Raw genomic sequence first — 17,503 nt, forward strand, 5'->3', positions numbered from 1 at the left:
CAGCTGCAGCCAAGAAAAAACCTACACAACAACAACAACAATATAATTATAATAATAATAATAATAATAATAATAATAATAATAATCAGCATAATCAGCATAATCAAAGTCAAAAGGGTCTATTATCATCATCGTCGTCGTCGTCATCTGTTCAGTCCCGACTGGCAACTAATGCACAAAGCAGACTTCAGAAATTGAAACAGCCTGTAAGAATCCCATGGTTTGAAACCGGAAGCGCCCTGAATAGCCAATACATTCAACAGGTAAATTATATAAATATATATATACATATAATTATAGACTTTTATGCATTTAATAGCAAGAACAGAAAAGAAAGAAAGATAGAAAGAAAAGGCGTTATTACTAATACTATTATTAACTTTATTTAATGCAATGAAATGAAATAATTTATATGTCTTTTCATGTTATATCAATTTAGAGAGAAAAGGCGATCGAGTATGGAATGCTTCGTAATAGATTCTTTAATCGCGCGACCGAGTTCTACCTCAAGGGAGATGGAGCCAGAGCAAAGGCTTATTCTCAAGAGGCAAAAAATTACAATCGGTTGATGCAGGAGATGCACTCAGAGGCGAGTCGACGTATATTTGAGCAGCGCAACCAACATGAGACGTTTATTGATCTCCATGGGCTTCATGTGGATGAGGCTGTTGAGATTGTGCACGAACGACTGGAGCGGTTACGAGGATATGAGGGCGTTGTCTATATTGTCACCGGCACAGGCCATCATTCGGGATCCAATGGTGGGACAAGAAGAGAGGGCAAACTGAGACCGAATATCGAAGCTTACCTGAGGCAGCAGAATTGTCGGTTCGCCGAGACAAGCGTCATGGGAGATTCTAAAGGTGGAATTTTTGCTGTCGATCTATTGACTTTATTATAATATACTCAATACAGTTGATGAAAAAAAAAACCTTTAATTACTACAAAATATAAACAGTCACTGTTCATCTGAACTTTTATAATTCTTTGGTCCGAATGTGATTTGCAGCAGTAGTAGTAGCAACAGCAAATTAAACTTATCGTGCATTAACCCTACAGTGATATCATCCTATATAAAATATAATCACTAATGTACATGATAAATCTATATGCTTAGACAATAAAGTAATTTGTAGATAACTTTTGACTCGAATAGCTGAGGACTCCTTTTTTTTTTTAATCATGATTGAAGTAGTAATCAATACTCATTTACAACAACCATATTAATAGAGTGTGGGTGTCATTTTATCATTAACGTTGATTATTATTATTATTTTGCTCTTTGTTAGCTATAGGTAGAACAACTAAATAAAAAGTGAAAATGGCTTTATTTGCCTTGTTTGTGACAACAATGTAACAACTCGCTCATTTCTCAAACATCATTATGATTGCAAGCCAGTCTCACTAAGAAGAGAAAACTTCCAAAAGGCACTGACACTGTGAATTCTAATGAAAGCTTGTGCAAAGTGGATAGAATCAAGATCAAGGAAGATATTAATCATACACCACCACCATTACAATTACCTTTATCGTAGATTACCAAACCAAAGGTACTTGTTTGTCGCATACACCGTCAAACTATCGTGGCCTCATGCTATAGCCTGACTGGGGACCAAGCAACGCAGGAAGACAAGGTTAATCTTGCAAAACTTGGTTGATTGGGCTCATTAGTTTACAACCATGAAGAAAGACAGCATGGATGATTGACTTTAGCATATATGATATCAATACTATTACAAAGAAAATCCACGACTGGTATTTGGAGCATCCCCCCCCCCCCCTCCTCCAATCCATGACAATAGCATCAAGATAGCAGCAGATATAAACAGAGTTTTTTTTTTCATTTTGCATAGTATACCAAGGCAAAAATGTAGTAATATATATAGATATATATATTTGGCTTTGAACTTGATGGAGATTGACTCTTTATTTGTTTATTTTATAGCAGAGCTGCAAAGACCTCGATAATAAAGCACAAAGATTTGACAGATAAAATGTGCAACATTATGAGCCGGGATTGGATCCAGTATCCTCAATTGTGTTTTTGTACTTTCCGAATTTTTGGTGGCATTATCATTATCCTGGTAGAAGGTAAGCACGGCCATTTTGCTCAGCACCATTGAACCTTACGCTTGAGATACACTCTTGGACAGTCATCACAAAAAGAAAAGAAAAGAAAAAATCTGGTTCATAGCATCAATTGCTCTCAGACAGTGATCTATCTATTAGGCTGTTGAAAGAAGTATGACATAGATTCGATAACCTCTCCAGGTTATATGTTTGCTGGTCCATCGCCTACCATCATTGGATGTTGCCTTTGAATTTCAGTCTTTAACAAATTCAGACACACTCAGATCAAGAATCAAAGGAAGCCAGTAATGTTTGAGGAAAGAAAGGTTGGATCGTTATCTATTATCCAGAGCAATAGTAATTAAAAGCCATTTGACATGGAAGAGATAGGCTAGATTGGATTTAATTGTCTGGGTGAATGATATCATTACTCGGTTGGATAGATCCTTCATCCTATATATATATATATATCCAAGGCCTGTTTGAAGATCGACAACAGATCCGGATTATTGGGAACACAGCTTTGAACAACCAATTGGTAGACTTGGCTAACGGTGTGAAAAATAAGCGTGAAAATGAGAAGAAAAGAATAAAAATATCTGACCAGATTGTTGGTGAACAAGGAGATAGATCTATGGACTATGGAAGAGGAGGGGATGTTGATCAGCTCCAGCATCAGATCTGTAATGTAATTTAATGTAATATATATAATGACCTGGCCTGACAAAAGGTCTTGAAAATTTTGATTTGAATAAACTGGACTCTTTCTTTAGTGAAAACACATTCATTAGCTCAGGGACAACAATCGTCAATTCTAAAGATCAAACGTCACTATTACAGCACAGTAATTTGGGTCAGGTCAGCCTTTCATTGGATCATAAATATATATATAAAAAAAAGATGCAGAGAGAGAGAGAGACAAATGAATATAAAACTCTATATATTTTGGCATAGTTAAAAAAAAACACACACACAATTAGTTCAACTTGAACTGACAAATAGATTTTTATTTTACGACAATTTTTTTTTTATTTGTAAATTGCCGACAATTATTTATTCAAAACACGACAAATATCAACCATACTGGTTGTATTATAAAATATATATATATAACTATTATAAAATTAAAGACGCACACACACACATATAAATAAAATATAATACTTGAACTGACGTCATTGGTATCTCCGATGATCTCTCTTTCTCTATCTATCTATCTATCTATCTATCCATCTGTCTGCCTATATGTCTGTCTGTCTGTCTGTCTGTCTGTCTGTCTGTCTGTCTGTCTGTATTTGATTGCATTGCCTTTTTTTTTTTTTGATTTGCATGTTTGATTGACTGAGTGCATGATTAGCTGTGTATCTGAATAAATGACTGGTTGGCTGTATAGGGTATGTGTGAGTGTGTGAGTGAGTATTGTGAGTGTGTGTCAGTTTCACCTAAATTTGACTGAATCTGACTGAATTTTTTCTTGTGTAATTTATTTGTGCGTATGTGCGTGTGTGCGTGTGTGCGTGTGTGCGTGTGTGCGTGTGTGCGTGTGTGCGTGTGTGCGTGTATGGTTGTGTCTGTGTAATATACCGTTTTCTCCCTCTCTCACACTCTCTTATAAGTCAATCAAGTCAGTTATTCAGTCAGTCAGTCAGTCGGTCGGACGGTCGGTCGGACGAACGGACGGACGGACAGTCTGTCTGCCTGTCTGCCTCTATTTCTGTATTTCTGTATGTCTGTATGTGTGTATGTCTATATGTCTGTATGTATATTTGTCTGTCTGCCTGCCTTTTTTGTACCACTATTATAGTTGTGTGTGCAATGACTTTCATTTAAATCCTTGGACAGATCGACAGCTTTTTTTTTGTTTCTTATTTTTCCCTCTCTTCTTTATTACTTTTTTTATTTCCATTCTTATTTTTCACACACACACACAACACACACTTCTTCTACCTTTACTTTTTTACTTCTTCTTCCTCTTCCTCTTCTTGTCTTTATATATAAATATACTATATATAAATATTATATTATCATTCAAAAAAAAAATAACACCATCAAGAACAAAGAATCAATCTTTCCATCTTAAGCGTATTCAAGAACATATTACAATAAAATAATGCCTACTGTTCCATTGTCCCATGTCTCAGACAGTAACCTCTTGGCTCGCCGCAAACAATCACAGCCATTTCTCCAGTCACTAGAGCTACCCTGTTTACCACCCTTGTCCAATGTCTTGCCTGAAAACCAACCATTGCTTTACCCGCAATGTCCCGTCCCCACTGTTGTCCAGGTACCAGAAATAACACAACAACAACAAATACATCATCATCAACAAATACAAATACAACAACAACATATACACCATCATCATCATCAACAGCAACAGCAACAGCAACAGCAACAGCAACAACAACAACAACCAGTCATGCCAATGAATATATTTGCTGATCCAACCTATGACATCCTCACAACCTCGCTTCCTCAGCTCCAGTACCCAGCAGACACTTCAAACCGTCAGCGTCAACCATCTATCTCAAGTACAAACTCGGATAAAATATACTCCTTTGTGGCTCTTCCAGGCACAACTCAAAAGAAACGACCCCGCAGGAGATTTGATGAGGTCGAACGGCTGTACTTCTGCAGCTGGCCCGAGTGCACAAAGGCGTACGGAACTCTTAACCACCTCAATGCACACGTCAGTATGCAAAATCATGTAAGTTAATTTCTATATATATATAAATAAATAGAATGAGTCACTAAACATTCATATCTTTAATTCAAAAAGGGTCCCAAACGACATCCTGCTGAGTTCAAGGAGATGCGTAAAGAATGGCGTCGACAAAAGAAAGAAAGAGAGGCGATGCGAAAGTCTGCAGAGAAAGAGTACTCTATCTATGGTGAACCGTTTGCTGTCCATTACCCACAGAATTTTTACCCTTCGTTCTAACCAGCCAATCAACCAGAGAAAAAAAAACAAAGGATCCCTTTCTTTTATATACATATATGTATGTTATTTGGACACCGGTCTGTCCTTTCAGTACAACTTTCTTTGTCTTTCCTTTATATTTTGAAAACCCTTGTATATACTTCTTTAAAATATTATCATCATCTTTAAATTTATATATAATATATAATATATATTTTATATTTTGTATTTTGTATTCTCTCTTTCTGATCTTCAGCCCCTACAGACTTTTTTTTTTTTCACCCCTTCCATCTCCTTTATCCCTGCTTCTTTCACTCACCCCTTCCACTTCCTTTCACTTTCTTCTTATTCTTGTCTTCTCCTTTGTCTATTATTCTTATTATTATTAGTTCTTGTCATTATCCTTGTTCTTTGTTCCTTGTTATTGTTTCTTATATATTGCAATAAATGCAGAAATCAACTATATATATATATATATAATATTGTTCATGTAGTTTAATTTATGTAATATATGTAATATATGTAATGTATGTAATATATGTAATGTATGTAATGTATAATATATTTATTTTTACTTTATAATAATTAAGGGAGGGGGGACAAATGATAGCATATAAAGAACTCTATTAGGAATTAATAATAAATAAGAAATATATTACACAGAAACAATGACGTCGGTAAATAAGAATACGAATATATATATATATATTATAATATATATTATAATATATAATATATTTGTGAATATGACGTTTACAAATGTCGTACATAAAAACGTCAGCAAATAACTATATTATTGTATATTGTATATTGTATATTCTATAATATCATTTGGTTCTTCTTCCTTCCTTCCTTCCTTTTGGTTCTTCTTTTTTCTTCTTAAGAAATCTATATATCTTATATAATTGATGTATATAAATTGTCTTGTGATACTTTTAAACTTTTTATTTTTATTTTCTTATTAAATGAATCGATGAAGCGTTAATCAATTTGGGACTCAAGATAAGCTCGGAACATTGCGTCACAGAGATCCAAGGCTGTCTTGCCTTCACGGTTAGGTTGATCGGCCCGTGCTCCATGTTGGATCAGTAACAATGCGGTGTCTCCATGACCCTCTTCACAAGCCAAATGAAGAGGCGTATTGGCAACCTGATCCCGGATATTCACACGTGCCTTGGCAGCAATCAATATCTTTACCACACCTATATGTCCTAGAGAAGCAGCACGGTGTCTAATACAAAAATGAATATATATAATATCAGGCATTGTCACTGTCGTCGTCATCAGCATTAACAGCAGCATCATCATTATCATCATCATCATTAGATATATATATATATATATATATATATCAATTGATTTGATTTGATTTGATTTGATTTGGTATTGCTGCATTTTTATTTTGGGTGTTGTATCTAACTTTCTTACAAAGGTGTTTGCTGTGTTGAATTGACTTGATTTGGATTTGCATTGTGCTCAAGTAAAACACGACATATCTATCGATCAATAAATTTGATGATTATGATTATTACAATATTCTATAGAAAGAATGGCTTTCTTTTTGTTACTCTTCTTATTGATCTTTGTTCATTTTCACCATTTATCATCATCTAGTCAGTCATTCGACAATTTTTTTTTACCTCTGGTTTATTCTTGGATGCTGCATAATGACTGTAGATCAATAAAAATAAAATTCAATTAAGAATTTCTAGAAAGCACTCTGTATCTTTCTCTCTCTTTTTATATATATATATAAAAAAAACAAAGTAAAATAATTTGGCTTACAGTACTGTCTGTCCGGTCTCGTTCTGAAGTGACGGATCTGATCCATGTTCCAACAGCAACTCAACTACCTTTTCATGGCCAGTCGATCCTGCATCGAAAACAACAGATCTTCAGCCCATCCACGCACAATATATCTATAATATATTATAAACATCATTTTACCTGCAATCATCAATGGTGTCCACCCAGACTGTTGGTAATAAATAAATAAATAAAATTATAAAGACCCAAAGTAAGTCATCTATTACCTCATCTCTTGAAGATACCGAAGCTCCCTTTTCAAGTAAGAACTGAACAACATTGTCATGTCCTCCAGATGCTGCCCAATGTAAAGCTGTTCTTCCATCCTTTTTTTTTTTTTTTATAGAAAACTGATTAGCAATCATCTTGTAATTCACAACACAACCAATAATAATAGTAATACTATATGTCTATACAGCTTTTACACACTTGGTCTTGAGTGTTGAGTATTCCAGGTTCTTTGTCTACCAGCTGTTGTACAATAAACAATTTTCCTTCATACGCAGCTGTAGATATGTTCGTCATCTTTTTTATATACTTATTTTTATTCTATTAATTGATAATATATATATATATATATACACATATACATATACATATATAAAAAGAGAGGAAAGACCAGGACTTTTATTTAATGTTGAGAATCATTCTTGGATCGCAAGTCACTCATGTATATTAAAACTCAGGAAAGAAAATAAGAAATTAAGAAAACTCGGACCATCCGAGATTCTTTATTTTTTTTTAAAAATATATATATATTATTATTATATGTAATACTAGTAATAACAATAGTATTTGATTTGATAGTGATATAGTGAGATAGCATTTATAGCTCATAGTTTGTTTGTTTGTTTCGTTTCTTTCAAGAAGAAGAAAGAAAGAAATAACGAATGAATATATGAATTGAAAGGATAAAATGAAATGAGATTTAGAAAAAGAAGAAAAAATAGGAATATTTTACATGTTTATGATACAAAGGGAATGTGCTTGAGATAAAGAGGGGGATAAGGAGAGAGGGGGGAGTATCATCATATTATTTTGATTTGATTTGATTTGATTTCATTGTCTGGATTTAAGCTGTAGTTGTGGCTGTAGCTGTGGCACTAGTAGCATCCGTAGTTATGTTGGTGGTTTCTTTAGTGATCGGGATATTTGGGGGGTCCTGTCGTCCTTTTTGAATGATCTCTACATAGTTGGCTGGGAAGAGTCCCATTGTACCATCTCTCAGGCGCCCTCTCCACCAAGCTCCAACTGCTGCTTGGGTTGTAGGATCTTGTTTGGACAAGACAGCAATGATGTCTCCTTTCTTGAGACTAATCTCCATGGTCGATTCGGCCGTAAAATCATACATCGCACGCGCAAATTCAAGTTTGAGAGGATCAATCTTGGCACCCGCAGCACCAGAAGTTGTATTAGAATTCATGTCGGCTGCACCTCCTGGTGGTACCATTTGTTGCTGCTGTTGCAATTGGAGCTCATGCTGATTCTTAACATTGATCAACTGAATCAGTTTGTGCATCATATAAGGCAGTCCGACAACCAAAAACAAAAAGATCATTATCGGCTTCTTGGACATCTTTGGTTGCAACCCATTTCCATTGGCCGTAGGGTCTTGGAAACGTTCAAACTCGGACAGGTTCATCTCGCTTGAGCCACTTCCAGTCACGCGGTTCTTGACCCGTTTGAAAAGGCGGAAGAGCGCAAAGATACTAAAGACCTGGCCAAGGTACCCTTTAAGCCGTCCAAACTGTTCTGCTACACCAATCATGGCCATAAAGCTCGAATGGGTTGCCATAAATGTAGAGTCCAGCATTTGTGCGAACCCACCAAATGCACCAACAATACGCTCGACTACCTCGAATGCAGGTCGGGTGCCGATTTCCATCCGCTGCTGGAGACCCATGTCATCAGGTCCACCGCCATTCATCATTCCAGGACGTCCATAAGGGGAGCCGTAGCTACCCATCCGATTATAAGAGTTCATTCCTCCTCCGTATCCTCCATAGCCCCCATAACCAGATGTGCCATAGCTTGACCCGTATCCAGAACCATATCCAGAGCCATAGCTAGAGCCATAGCCAGTTGTTCCATAGCTAGAGCCGTAGCCAGAGCCGTAGCCAGTTGTACCATAAGGTCGATTCTGTGGGCCATATACAGGCTGTTGACCATATCCAGTTGCAGCATTACTAGAGACTAGAAGAAATAACAATAATAACAAATGGTTACAATGAAATATATTAGTTGACTAAAATTCTCAAATGCGGATCCCCAATCCCCACATTATTTTTGGTTTTTGCAATCACTGTCATTATTGTTATTATTATTATGATTGTTGCGTTTTCTACTGTGAATATTTCATGTATATATATATATATATATATCTGTATGTATGCATATATTTGTGTGTGTGTGTGTGTGTAGGTAGGTAGGTAGGTAGGTAGATGGGTAAATGACTTTAACAATTACCTCCTAGTCGATTAAGTGCTGAAGATCCATCAGTAGTTGTGCGAGTTGGAACTGGAGGTGTGGTCGAATCTGTCATTAGAGGGCTGTTATTTGTCTTTGTCTCCCACGGCTTTGGAGGTGAAGGCATACAATGAAAGGGGTGAAGAGGAAGAAGAAAAAAAATAGAGTGAAAGAGAGAAAGAAGTAAAGGCGGATTTGAAATTTTGAGACTTACCAAACACACACACACGCACACACAAATAAATAAATAAATAAATAAATAAATAAAGCAATATACACTGGATTTTTGTGGGTAAGCGAGATTTGTCGAATAGGGAGACCTTTAGAGATTCTTATTTTATTTTTCTTGCTATTTTGGGCCAATTGGCAGTAGACAATTCAATCGGCTTCACATGCACTGGTTACCTGTGCTGACAAAGATGAAATACTCAGAGAAAATAGGCGCAACAGTCTGTAACCAGGAACAAACAAGTAGAAATTACCAATATATATATATATTCTCGAAAACAAGCTCATTTAATTCAATCTATTTTAAAAAATCAACCAAAAGAAGCCCAAAATATAAAGCTCAATCTCTATACAAGACCGTCAGAATACATTCGAGCATAAATATGTACTGTTTTTTTAATTGTCTCGCTTATAAAGCAAAAGGGACTCTATTTACTACAGCCATCGAAATAACTTGTAGATCGTCTTGTTGCCGTAAGAATCAACCCAAGTTCCTCTTGCCCAGTACTTCTTTTGTGCTTCTTATAACAGCTTTTTACTATCAACTGACAATGGTCTAATCGCACGTTTAGGAGTTCTGGCTCATCTCGCGATCATTCCAAGGCTCGAGATATCTCAACTTTAGATAGACTTTTACAATTTATCTTAAAAAACACATTCATAATCATCTGGACCCTGATTAGAACATACACCTACAGATATTCAAATAAAGTATAATTCAAGGACAATAGCATAACATAAAATTTGAAATTCGAAAATAAACCTTGGCAATCAAGATAAGATTTTCTTATCATTGGAAATTTATTGTACCACTTTTTTCTTGGTATCCAAAATGAGCCTGAAAAGTTTTAACATTGACTCTAGTATTACCCAGTTCCTGAGACACACACATATGATTGTTCTGATCAATTTGTTATTTTGTCTGTCTAACTGAATCTAGTTGTAAGATGAATCTTATATAAACCAATCGACAGGCTGATACGCACTATCAATACAGAGCATCAATTGCTTATTATCCGTCAAGTCTAGTAGTAAATAATGATGTTCTACATATATATATACATCCATGACTGATGACCACCCCCTAATATATACTTTATTATTTCTACTAATGCTTTCCACATAAAAAGAAAAAAGAAAATGCAAAGACATTGGAATTAAACGTCATCCTCGAGTTTGTTACACAGTCGACATTCTTTTTATTTAATATGCTAGCTGCGTTTTGACTTTAAACAACCAATCTCTTTCGCTCTTCTTCACCTTATTCTTCATATCAACCAAAATACTAATACTACTAATATAATGGTCAACGACTTTTGCCTTATACTTATCATCCTATTGATGCCCCCTCTTGGTATATTTCTAATCGATGGCTGTGGTGTCGATTTCTGGATCAATGTGTAGGTTTACTTTTTTTTTTTTGGTCAACATACCCACAGATATCAATATACTTATACTTTGGCTGTATATTTATATAGATGCTTAACACTCCTTGGTTATATTCCCGGTAAGATAGCTTATAATACTCTTATTATCGAAACCATACTTACAACCAACCAACCAATAGGTCACATTCATGGTTTCTATGTTCTCCTGAAAAGTAGAGAGAGACGCCAGTTTGAGCAGACAAACACTTACATTGCCATTCCTCCTCCTAACTACGGTGTTGCTCCTCCACCCTACAAATAAATATACCCCCACTACTTAATACAGCACCTATAAATTCCATAATCTATTTATCTTATTCACAAAAGTTAAAAATATCAACAATAGTCCAATTTTGTACGTATTCTGAAAAACCCCTCACAGATAGAGAGACTTATACGGACATTAAATTCATAATATATATATATAAAAAAGAGGTTTTGTACCACTACTGATAAACAATAGAAATCCCAAGATCAAAAGAATCCAAATCACAATTCTTTAGCTATTAAAAGGAATACAATGTATATATATATATATACTGGCTAAACTTTCTTTATTTAAATAATAAAGAATAAAGACAAAATGAGGCTATCAGTTGACTAATTTGGAATACTAAAGATGTACATGAAAATATACAATACATAAAACAAACCGACGGTTAATCATACCTGTGAAACACAGCAGAAGAAATTGTTATAAAAAAAAAAGAAATTGATTCAATAAATGTGTTAGCTTGACTGACTGAGCTGTCAAATCTCATTAAACCACACTTGGCCTACAAAAAAAAATGAATACAACAAATCATTCGAAATCCAACTCTTAAACATTAAGCCATCTTTTGGCCCTCTTTATTCCTTCTTTCATCCACCCAAACCAACTCCTCTAAATCTGACCTCTCATACTTTATCTGTTCACATCCAAGGCAACAGCAGTTTAATCGACCATTCCTCCTTTCTAAACGTCATCATATTTTTAATATCCGCCCAGTAAACAACATCTCAAATCTGTAGTTTTTTAATTTTAACAGAATACACACACACACAAAAAAGGAACACTTTTCCTCTTTTCCTTCAATGATCGCCTTGACAGCACGCTCATCGATCACCACACGAAGCATTCTTTGCCGTGCACTGGTCAATAACACCCAAGCCAACGTCACCCGATCATATGCCACAAAAAAGAAGAAGCAGACTACACGTTTGAACCCCGATGCTCTCGACATCCAGGGCGCCGTGCGTGTACTAAAGGCATTAGAGGTCGGCAATCCCGAACATCAGTTTGAGGCCCATGTTCAGTGCAAAGTCGAAAAATCAACACCTCTTATCCGCGGCTCGATTGTATTGCCAAAGAGCATCAAGCAAGAAGCCACAATCCTCGTATTCGCAAGCGGCAAGAAGGCCGATGAGGCCCGTGCTGCAGGTGCACACTTTGTAGGCGGAGAAGAGCTTATTGAAAAGGTCAAGAATAACGAGATCAAATTCGACAAGTGCATCTCTACACCTGCCATGTTTCCTGCTGTCACAAAGATCGCAAAGGTGCTCGGACCAAAGGGACTAATGCCCACCGTCAAAAAGGGTAATGCTTACAAGGGAAACCAAGAAATATGAATATCTGACAAAAAACAAACAAACAAAAAAAAAACACACACAAAAAAATACTGGAAATTTTATGTATTTATGTAATTATGTATTTGTATTTGTATTTTGTCTGTAGGCACTGTGACTGACGATGTAACAAATGTTGTCCGGACCTCAAAGAGCTCGTTTGACTTTAAGGCTGACAAGTTGGGTGTTTTGCACACAGGAATTGGAAAGATTAGCTTTGAGGGTGAAGATGTTGAAGGTAAGAATTTGATGTCCATCTCCTAGTAAGGGAAAGGGATAGGGAGAGTACCTTATTATCATTATTCTGATCTCTGATATATATATTCTTTATTATCTCAGCCAATCTTAGAGCTATCCTAGAGGAATTGAAGGTGTTTGGAAAAGCAAACAATTTGAAAGGTAATATAGAGAAATAACAAATGAATGAATGAATGAATGAAAAGAAAAAGGGGGGAACAAAGGAGAGAAATGCTTATTTCAAACAATATTGGCTTTTTAAAATTCTAATGACAAAACGTCTATTGTTACTTTTAGCTATGATTCAGCACGTCGTTCTCTCTTCAACTCGTGGACCCGGTATAGTGATTGCTGGTGGCCACACTCTCTAGACAAATTTTCCTTTTCTTGCTTACCTGTAGACAAATCCAAGTCCTGAAAAATCAATAATAAATATACTCCATCTTTCATCACATTGAACCCTGAGTGCCTTTATTCCCCCCCCCCCCCCCCTACCCCTACCCCACAAAAAAAATTGGGTAGTCACTTATTTTCTTTTTAAAGAAACGGAAATAATAGTTAATACATCAAAAATTCATACTGCCATTGGTAATAAACTTTAAATTTATTACCACAGCTACAACCTGGCTGCCAAATCGTTTCTTCGTGTACAAAAGTCAGATGTTATTGTTGTATAATATTCAGCACTATTATACCCATAGAGTATCATTCTCGTATACCCTTTCTTTTCTTGCTGGTTGGTATGTGATGATTGTTCTTCCGACTTTTCTTTATCTATATTCTGGGTCGTTAACTGATATAATGCAATTGAATCCAGGTGTAGTGCACTCGATGACGAAAATGATGTTGAAGGACATAATGCGCGAGTAAACCTTTTAAAACATGCATATTTAAGAACGTTGTTTACAAAGATACAGAAATATATCTGACACCCAATTACATGATATTGTTTTTTTTTTCGGAGGCAAGAACTTTTTCAACGTATTGCAGATCAACGAGCATACTGACTGTTCGGCGGTGGAGGTCTCAGGAGACTGATGTCTGGCGTCTTCTAAATATACAGGCGTATCATTGCTAAAAACCAAGTATTTGATTATGGACTTGAGTTGATTCAATTTCCTTTCCGAAACATCATCATCCAAAGTCCCTTCCTCTTCCAGAAAAATCCTGTTGTTCTTCCGCGATGTTTAGATCCTGAATAACGAGCTTGTTTTCTGCAGAAGCTTCCTTATCATTGAGCATTTGGTTTATCTTCTATAGTAAAACAAAGCATTAGTAGGCAATTTAAATTCAATAAATGACGTTTCCGGTCTATCTTTTTAAGATTATGTCCTAACTTTGCTAGGCGCTACTTCCCACTATTTATCTTAGTCGTCCACTTTTCTCCTTCTAATCCGCCTGCTTTTTCCTTTCTTTGTATCAACCTCTTCAGCTTTTTATCCTCTGCACGACAAACATAACGCGCATGGTTTCTCATATCCTTCTTTTAAGATGGGCTCCTTGTTGTTGTGGTCGAGATACGCTTTGACTCTTTATTGCGGGCAAGATGGTGGCGAAATAGCACTAGTACCACTTTGTTCAAAAGTTTGTTGATTATCTTTTTGCCGTCCCACATATTCTCGAACTTGACCAGGAACTTTCTTAATCTTGATATCATTGTTGTCAAAAAAGAATTCGCTAGTCCTCAGCTCACTTATCATCATATTCACGAGTGCCGAAAAGCAAAGGGTATAGTCTGTCGAGGTAATCATCGTGTCTTGTAATCTAGTACACACGAATGTCTTTACAATAGGAGGGAGATCCATTCTGAAGAGGCTATTTATTTATTGGTGTGGCAGAAGAGAATTCTTTAGCTCTGCCTTTTACTATCGAACCTACCGCAGTCTCACCTATTTTGTCGAAGCTTTGAGATATGAACTTCTTTCATCCTTCAACATTTTTTAGCCCAAAGCAGTATTCCACATTTAACCGCAATACCTTTCTGTCACACTTGGCAAGTTGTGCTACGTTTGTTATTGTTCTTATCCGTAGACTTTTTTTTTTTATCTTTTGGAGCTTGTTTTTAAGTTCTTTTGTTTTATCTTCAGTTTTAGTTTTCTTGCCAATTTGCTCTAAGCGGTCTCTCATCAAAGTAAAGAAGCATTCCTCCAAGTCTTTCAAAGGTCCTACACGATTCGTTTTACTAACACTTTCTTCGGTAGAGCTCTCAGATAAGGTACGTTTGGTATTACTTTTTAGAAAGGATGGCGGCGAGGTGCCCATACCTTGGTAAAAACTTTCTTGGGGCGTTTTTTTAAGCATTCGATTATTCTTTACTAAATTTATAAGCATGCACTTTATTTGCTACTGTTTATTCTAATGATTATATATCAACTCACTATGTATATGGATTCCATCTATCTTTATGCAGCTACTCCTACCAACTCAGTGGATATGTGTATTGCCAAAGTACTTCACAGTAATATATATATAGGCAAGATGTAGTGCTCACGTAGTTGGCATAATCACAAAATTTAATCAATTGATAAATTCTTCCTCAATCTGAATCTTCATCTTCGGCTGAAAGAAGTTGTCTATTAAGGGAGTACGTGTAATAGAGGTATCAAGTAGCGATAGTTTCAAGTCTGCTAAACAATAATTATTAATAAAACCAATCAAATAATAATAATATACTCGGACACAGTTGTGAAGATTTATAAGCACTACGGTTTTTTGTTTGTATGGAGCGGAGCTCTGGTTTATTGGTGGGACTCTTGTCCAAAAGGCTTAAGAGGCGCCACAACTTGTTTTTGGTTTTTCTATTATTTAAATGTTTTTGGGGATTTTGTGTTTTAAGTTGTAAATGTAATGTAAAAAAAAAAAAATGTGGAAACGAAGAAACGCGATGAACTTAGACAGAAAAAGGGCGTTGATCAAGGTTTTCTTCGGATTGTAAACGGGAAAGCAGGGAATTGGCAGTGGTAGTGGCATTAGCGGCAACGAAAGGTGATTGATCGAATATGAAAGCCCAGTGATGTCTCCACAAGGCTAAAAGAACAGAGCCAAGGATTGAGGCAGGATGTGAAGTGGGATCAAGGGGGGGAGGGAAGGAAAACTTGTATAGCGCATTGTGAATGTCAGAGGATTGGGGGGAAAAGCCGAAATGCGCGAGCCAGAGTGTGTGCCAGAGAGGAAGCTTGAGTGGGCATGCGTAGAGAAAATGGTCTTGAGAGTCAATTTCCGTTCCACACAGCGAACAATTAGGGGAGGGAAATGAGGTGGGAATACGGTTATGCAGCACGGATTGACATGAGATCTTGTGGTGAAGCAGCGGGAACCAAATGATGCGAGAGGCATACGGAAGGATGAAAGACCAGAATTGACGCCATTTGATGGCTCGTATGTTGTGCGGTACATCCTCGATAGAAGAAGTGACGACTTCACAGGAGGAACGGAATTGGCGTGTAGACAAGCGTTTCCAAGGAAAGGTAGGAGAGAGGGCCGACAGGAGTGTGGAAGGGTCAACCTCAGTGCCCGTGCGAGCCATCAAGTCAGGGAATTGTTCGGTCAAGATACTTTGAGGCAGGCAAGCGCGAATGACGAATGCGTGAAGGAAAAGAGAGTGATCATCCACCCGCTGAAGGACTTTGCGGAGGATGCGTGGTGAACGAGGAAAGGAAGAAGGTAAGCGGCGAGAAAGGATATCCAAAGTGGTGTTGATCTCGTAGGCATCCCGGATCCGGAGGTGACGCCAAGAAGCAGGAAAAGCAGGGAGACCATGTGGAACCACAACTGCAGAGGCGAGAGGAATGTCCAGACAAGTCGGTAGATTTATCACAGTAGAGTCAAAATCGTGAGGCAAGAGATCGCAGGCAGCAAAAAGGTTAAAGAAAGGACTGGTATAAGTTCGGAATCGAGGGTGTCTCAGGTCAGGAAAAATGAAAGGAAGATGGGGATGGACATCAGGTAGATAATGCCGAAGAAGATATAGCAGCCAAGGCAACACCAGACCAGAAGGAGACGAAGTGGATTGGAACAGAGGTCGAAGCCAACGGAGCTGAAGGGCACCTTGTTGCAGTTTTGGATTCAAAACCCCTAAACCGCCCATTTTTGTGGGGAGACATAGAGTGTCAAGTCTAATCGGTGGGAAGCTTCGATGCTGAAGAAAGCGACCCATGAGAGAGCGAACTTTGGTAAAGAACGTGCCGGGAACAGATACAACACGAAGAACGTGCCAGAGCTTTGACAATATAAGAGAGTTTAGGACAGTAGCACGGCCACGGAAGGACAAGGCGCGGGAGAGGTGGATATGTGAAGCTCGCTCTATCTTAGACAAGATTTGTGAGCAGAAGGAGTTGCGTTGGGTGAGGAAGGAGATGATCGGAAAGCCAAGGTAGCGGAGAGGTTCTGGAGAGCGACTATCATGCCACTCGACAATCTGCAAGCTGTGAAGGGTGTCCGCCCAGTGAGGATGAGGTCTGCCTGACAGGGAGAAAGCTTGGGTCTTGTGAAGGTTGATGCGTGCGTTGGAAGCAGAGGCATAGGTGGCGAGGTGGTGCTGCAATCGGGACATGTCCTGGATCTGCGGGAGGAAAACCAGAAGATCGTCGGCATAAGCGAGTAGCTTTATGGGTGGAGGTGCGGGATGTTCAGGCGTACTTTGGATCTCAAATCCAGGAAACTGAGGGTCGTGTATGAGTCGGCGCAAAAGTGGTTCAAAGGCCAGGTTAAACAGAACAGGGGACATGGGGTCACCCTGTCTGAG

The 17,503-nt window shown here is 37.4% G+C and overlaps 7 protein-coding genes across 7 annotated transcripts; 4 read left to right on the forward strand and 3 right to left on the reverse strand.

The window, feature by feature from the left end:
• Window positions 1-1,994: 1,994 nt before the first annotated feature.
• PHYBLDRAFT_68348 (hypothetical protein) lies at window positions 1,995-2,767 on the forward strand (the record flags this gene model as incomplete). Its single annotated transcript, XM_018441934.1, has 2 exons — window positions 1,995-2,091; window positions 2,547-2,767. 2 exons carry the CDS (start codon window positions 1,995-1,997, stop codon window positions 2,765-2,767), a joined length of 318 nt encoding a protein of 105 aa, XP_018286016.1.
• A 1,812-nt stretch (window positions 2,768-4,579) lies between these two features.
• PHYBLDRAFT_103689 (C2H2-type zinc finger transcription factor) lies at window positions 4,580-4,945 on the forward strand (the record flags this gene model as incomplete). Its single annotated transcript, XM_018427778.1, has 2 exons — window positions 4,580-4,777; window positions 4,850-4,945. Coding segments are annotated over 2 exons (294 nt in total), but the record flags the coding sequence as incomplete, so codon positions are not given.
• Window positions 4,946-7,982: 3,037 nt separating this feature from the next.
• Window positions 7,983-8,861, reverse strand: PHYBLDRAFT_91928 (hypothetical protein; the record flags this gene model as incomplete). Its single annotated transcript, XM_018443778.1, has 2 exons — window positions 7,983-8,180; window positions 8,244-8,861. Coding segments are annotated over 2 exons (816 nt in total), but the record flags the coding sequence as incomplete, so codon positions are not given.
• A 1,931-nt stretch (window positions 8,862-10,792) lies between these two features.
• Window positions 10,793-11,179, forward strand: PHYBLDRAFT_151064 (hypothetical protein; the record flags this gene model as incomplete). The annotated part of the gene is made up of 3 exons (XM_018432594.1): window positions 10,793-10,890; window positions 10,969-10,997; window positions 11,058-11,179. The coding sequence occupies 3 exons, from the start codon at window positions 10,793-10,795 to the stop codon at window positions 11,177-11,179; spliced, it is 249 nt and encodes an 82-aa protein (XP_018286019.1).
• Window positions 11,180-11,953: 774 nt separating this feature from the next.
• On the forward strand, window positions 11,954-13,216 carry PHYBLDRAFT_183450 (hypothetical protein). The gene is made up of 4 exons (XM_018438770.1): window positions 11,954-12,493; window positions 12,632-12,760; window positions 12,862-12,921; window positions 13,057-13,216. The coding sequence occupies exons 1-4, from the start codon at window positions 11,992-11,994 to the stop codon at window positions 13,128-13,130; spliced, it is 765 nt and encodes a 254-aa protein (XP_018286020.1). The 5' UTR covers window positions 11,954-11,991; the 3' UTR covers window positions 13,131-13,216.
• Window positions 13,217-13,529: 313 nt separating this feature from the next.
• On the reverse strand, window positions 13,530-14,564 carry PHYBLDRAFT_151066 (hypothetical protein; the record flags this gene model as incomplete). Its single annotated transcript, XM_018432595.1, has 3 exons — window positions 13,530-13,631; window positions 13,764-13,810; window positions 14,330-14,564. The coding sequence occupies 3 exons, from the start codon at window positions 14,562-14,564 to the stop codon at window positions 13,530-13,532; spliced, it is 384 nt and encodes a 127-aa protein (XP_018286021.1).
• A 913-nt stretch (window positions 14,565-15,477) lies between these two features.
• PHYBLDRAFT_160325 (hypothetical protein) lies at window positions 15,478-16,120 on the reverse strand. The gene has a single exon (XM_018434161.1). The coding sequence runs from the start codon at window positions 16,093-16,095 to the stop codon at window positions 15,787-15,789; it is 309 nt and encodes a 102-aa protein (XP_018286022.1). The 5' UTR covers window positions 16,096-16,120; the 3' UTR covers window positions 15,478-15,786.
• Window positions 16,121-17,503: the final 1,383 nt, after the last annotated feature.

The sequence above is a fragment of the Phycomyces blakesleeanus genome, assembly GCF_001638985.1.
Source record: "Phycomyces blakesleeanus NRRL 1555(-) unplaced genomic scaffold PHYBLscaffold_27, whole genome shotgun sequence".
Classification (NCBI taxonomy): domain Eukaryota; kingdom Fungi; phylum Mucoromycota; class Mucoromycetes; order Mucorales; family Phycomycetaceae; genus Phycomyces; species Phycomyces blakesleeanus.

Coding starts and splice junctions, on each gene's coding strand:
- PHYBLDRAFT_183450 (XM_018438770.1), top strand. CDS start 11,992: ATGATCGCCTTGACAGCACGCTCATCGATCACCACACGAAGCATTCTT. Junction 12,761..12,861: donor TGAGGGTGAAGATGTTGAAG/GTAAGAATTTGA, acceptor TTATTATCTCAG/CCAATCTTAGAGCTATCCTA. Junction 12,922..13,056: donor AAAAGCAAACAATTTGAAAG/GTAATATAGAGA, acceptor TGTTACTTTTAG/CTATGATTCAGCACGTCGTT.
- PHYBLDRAFT_160325 (XM_018434161.1), bottom strand. CDS start 16,095: ATGCCTCTCGCATCATTTGGTTCCCGCTGCTTCACCACAAGATCTCAT.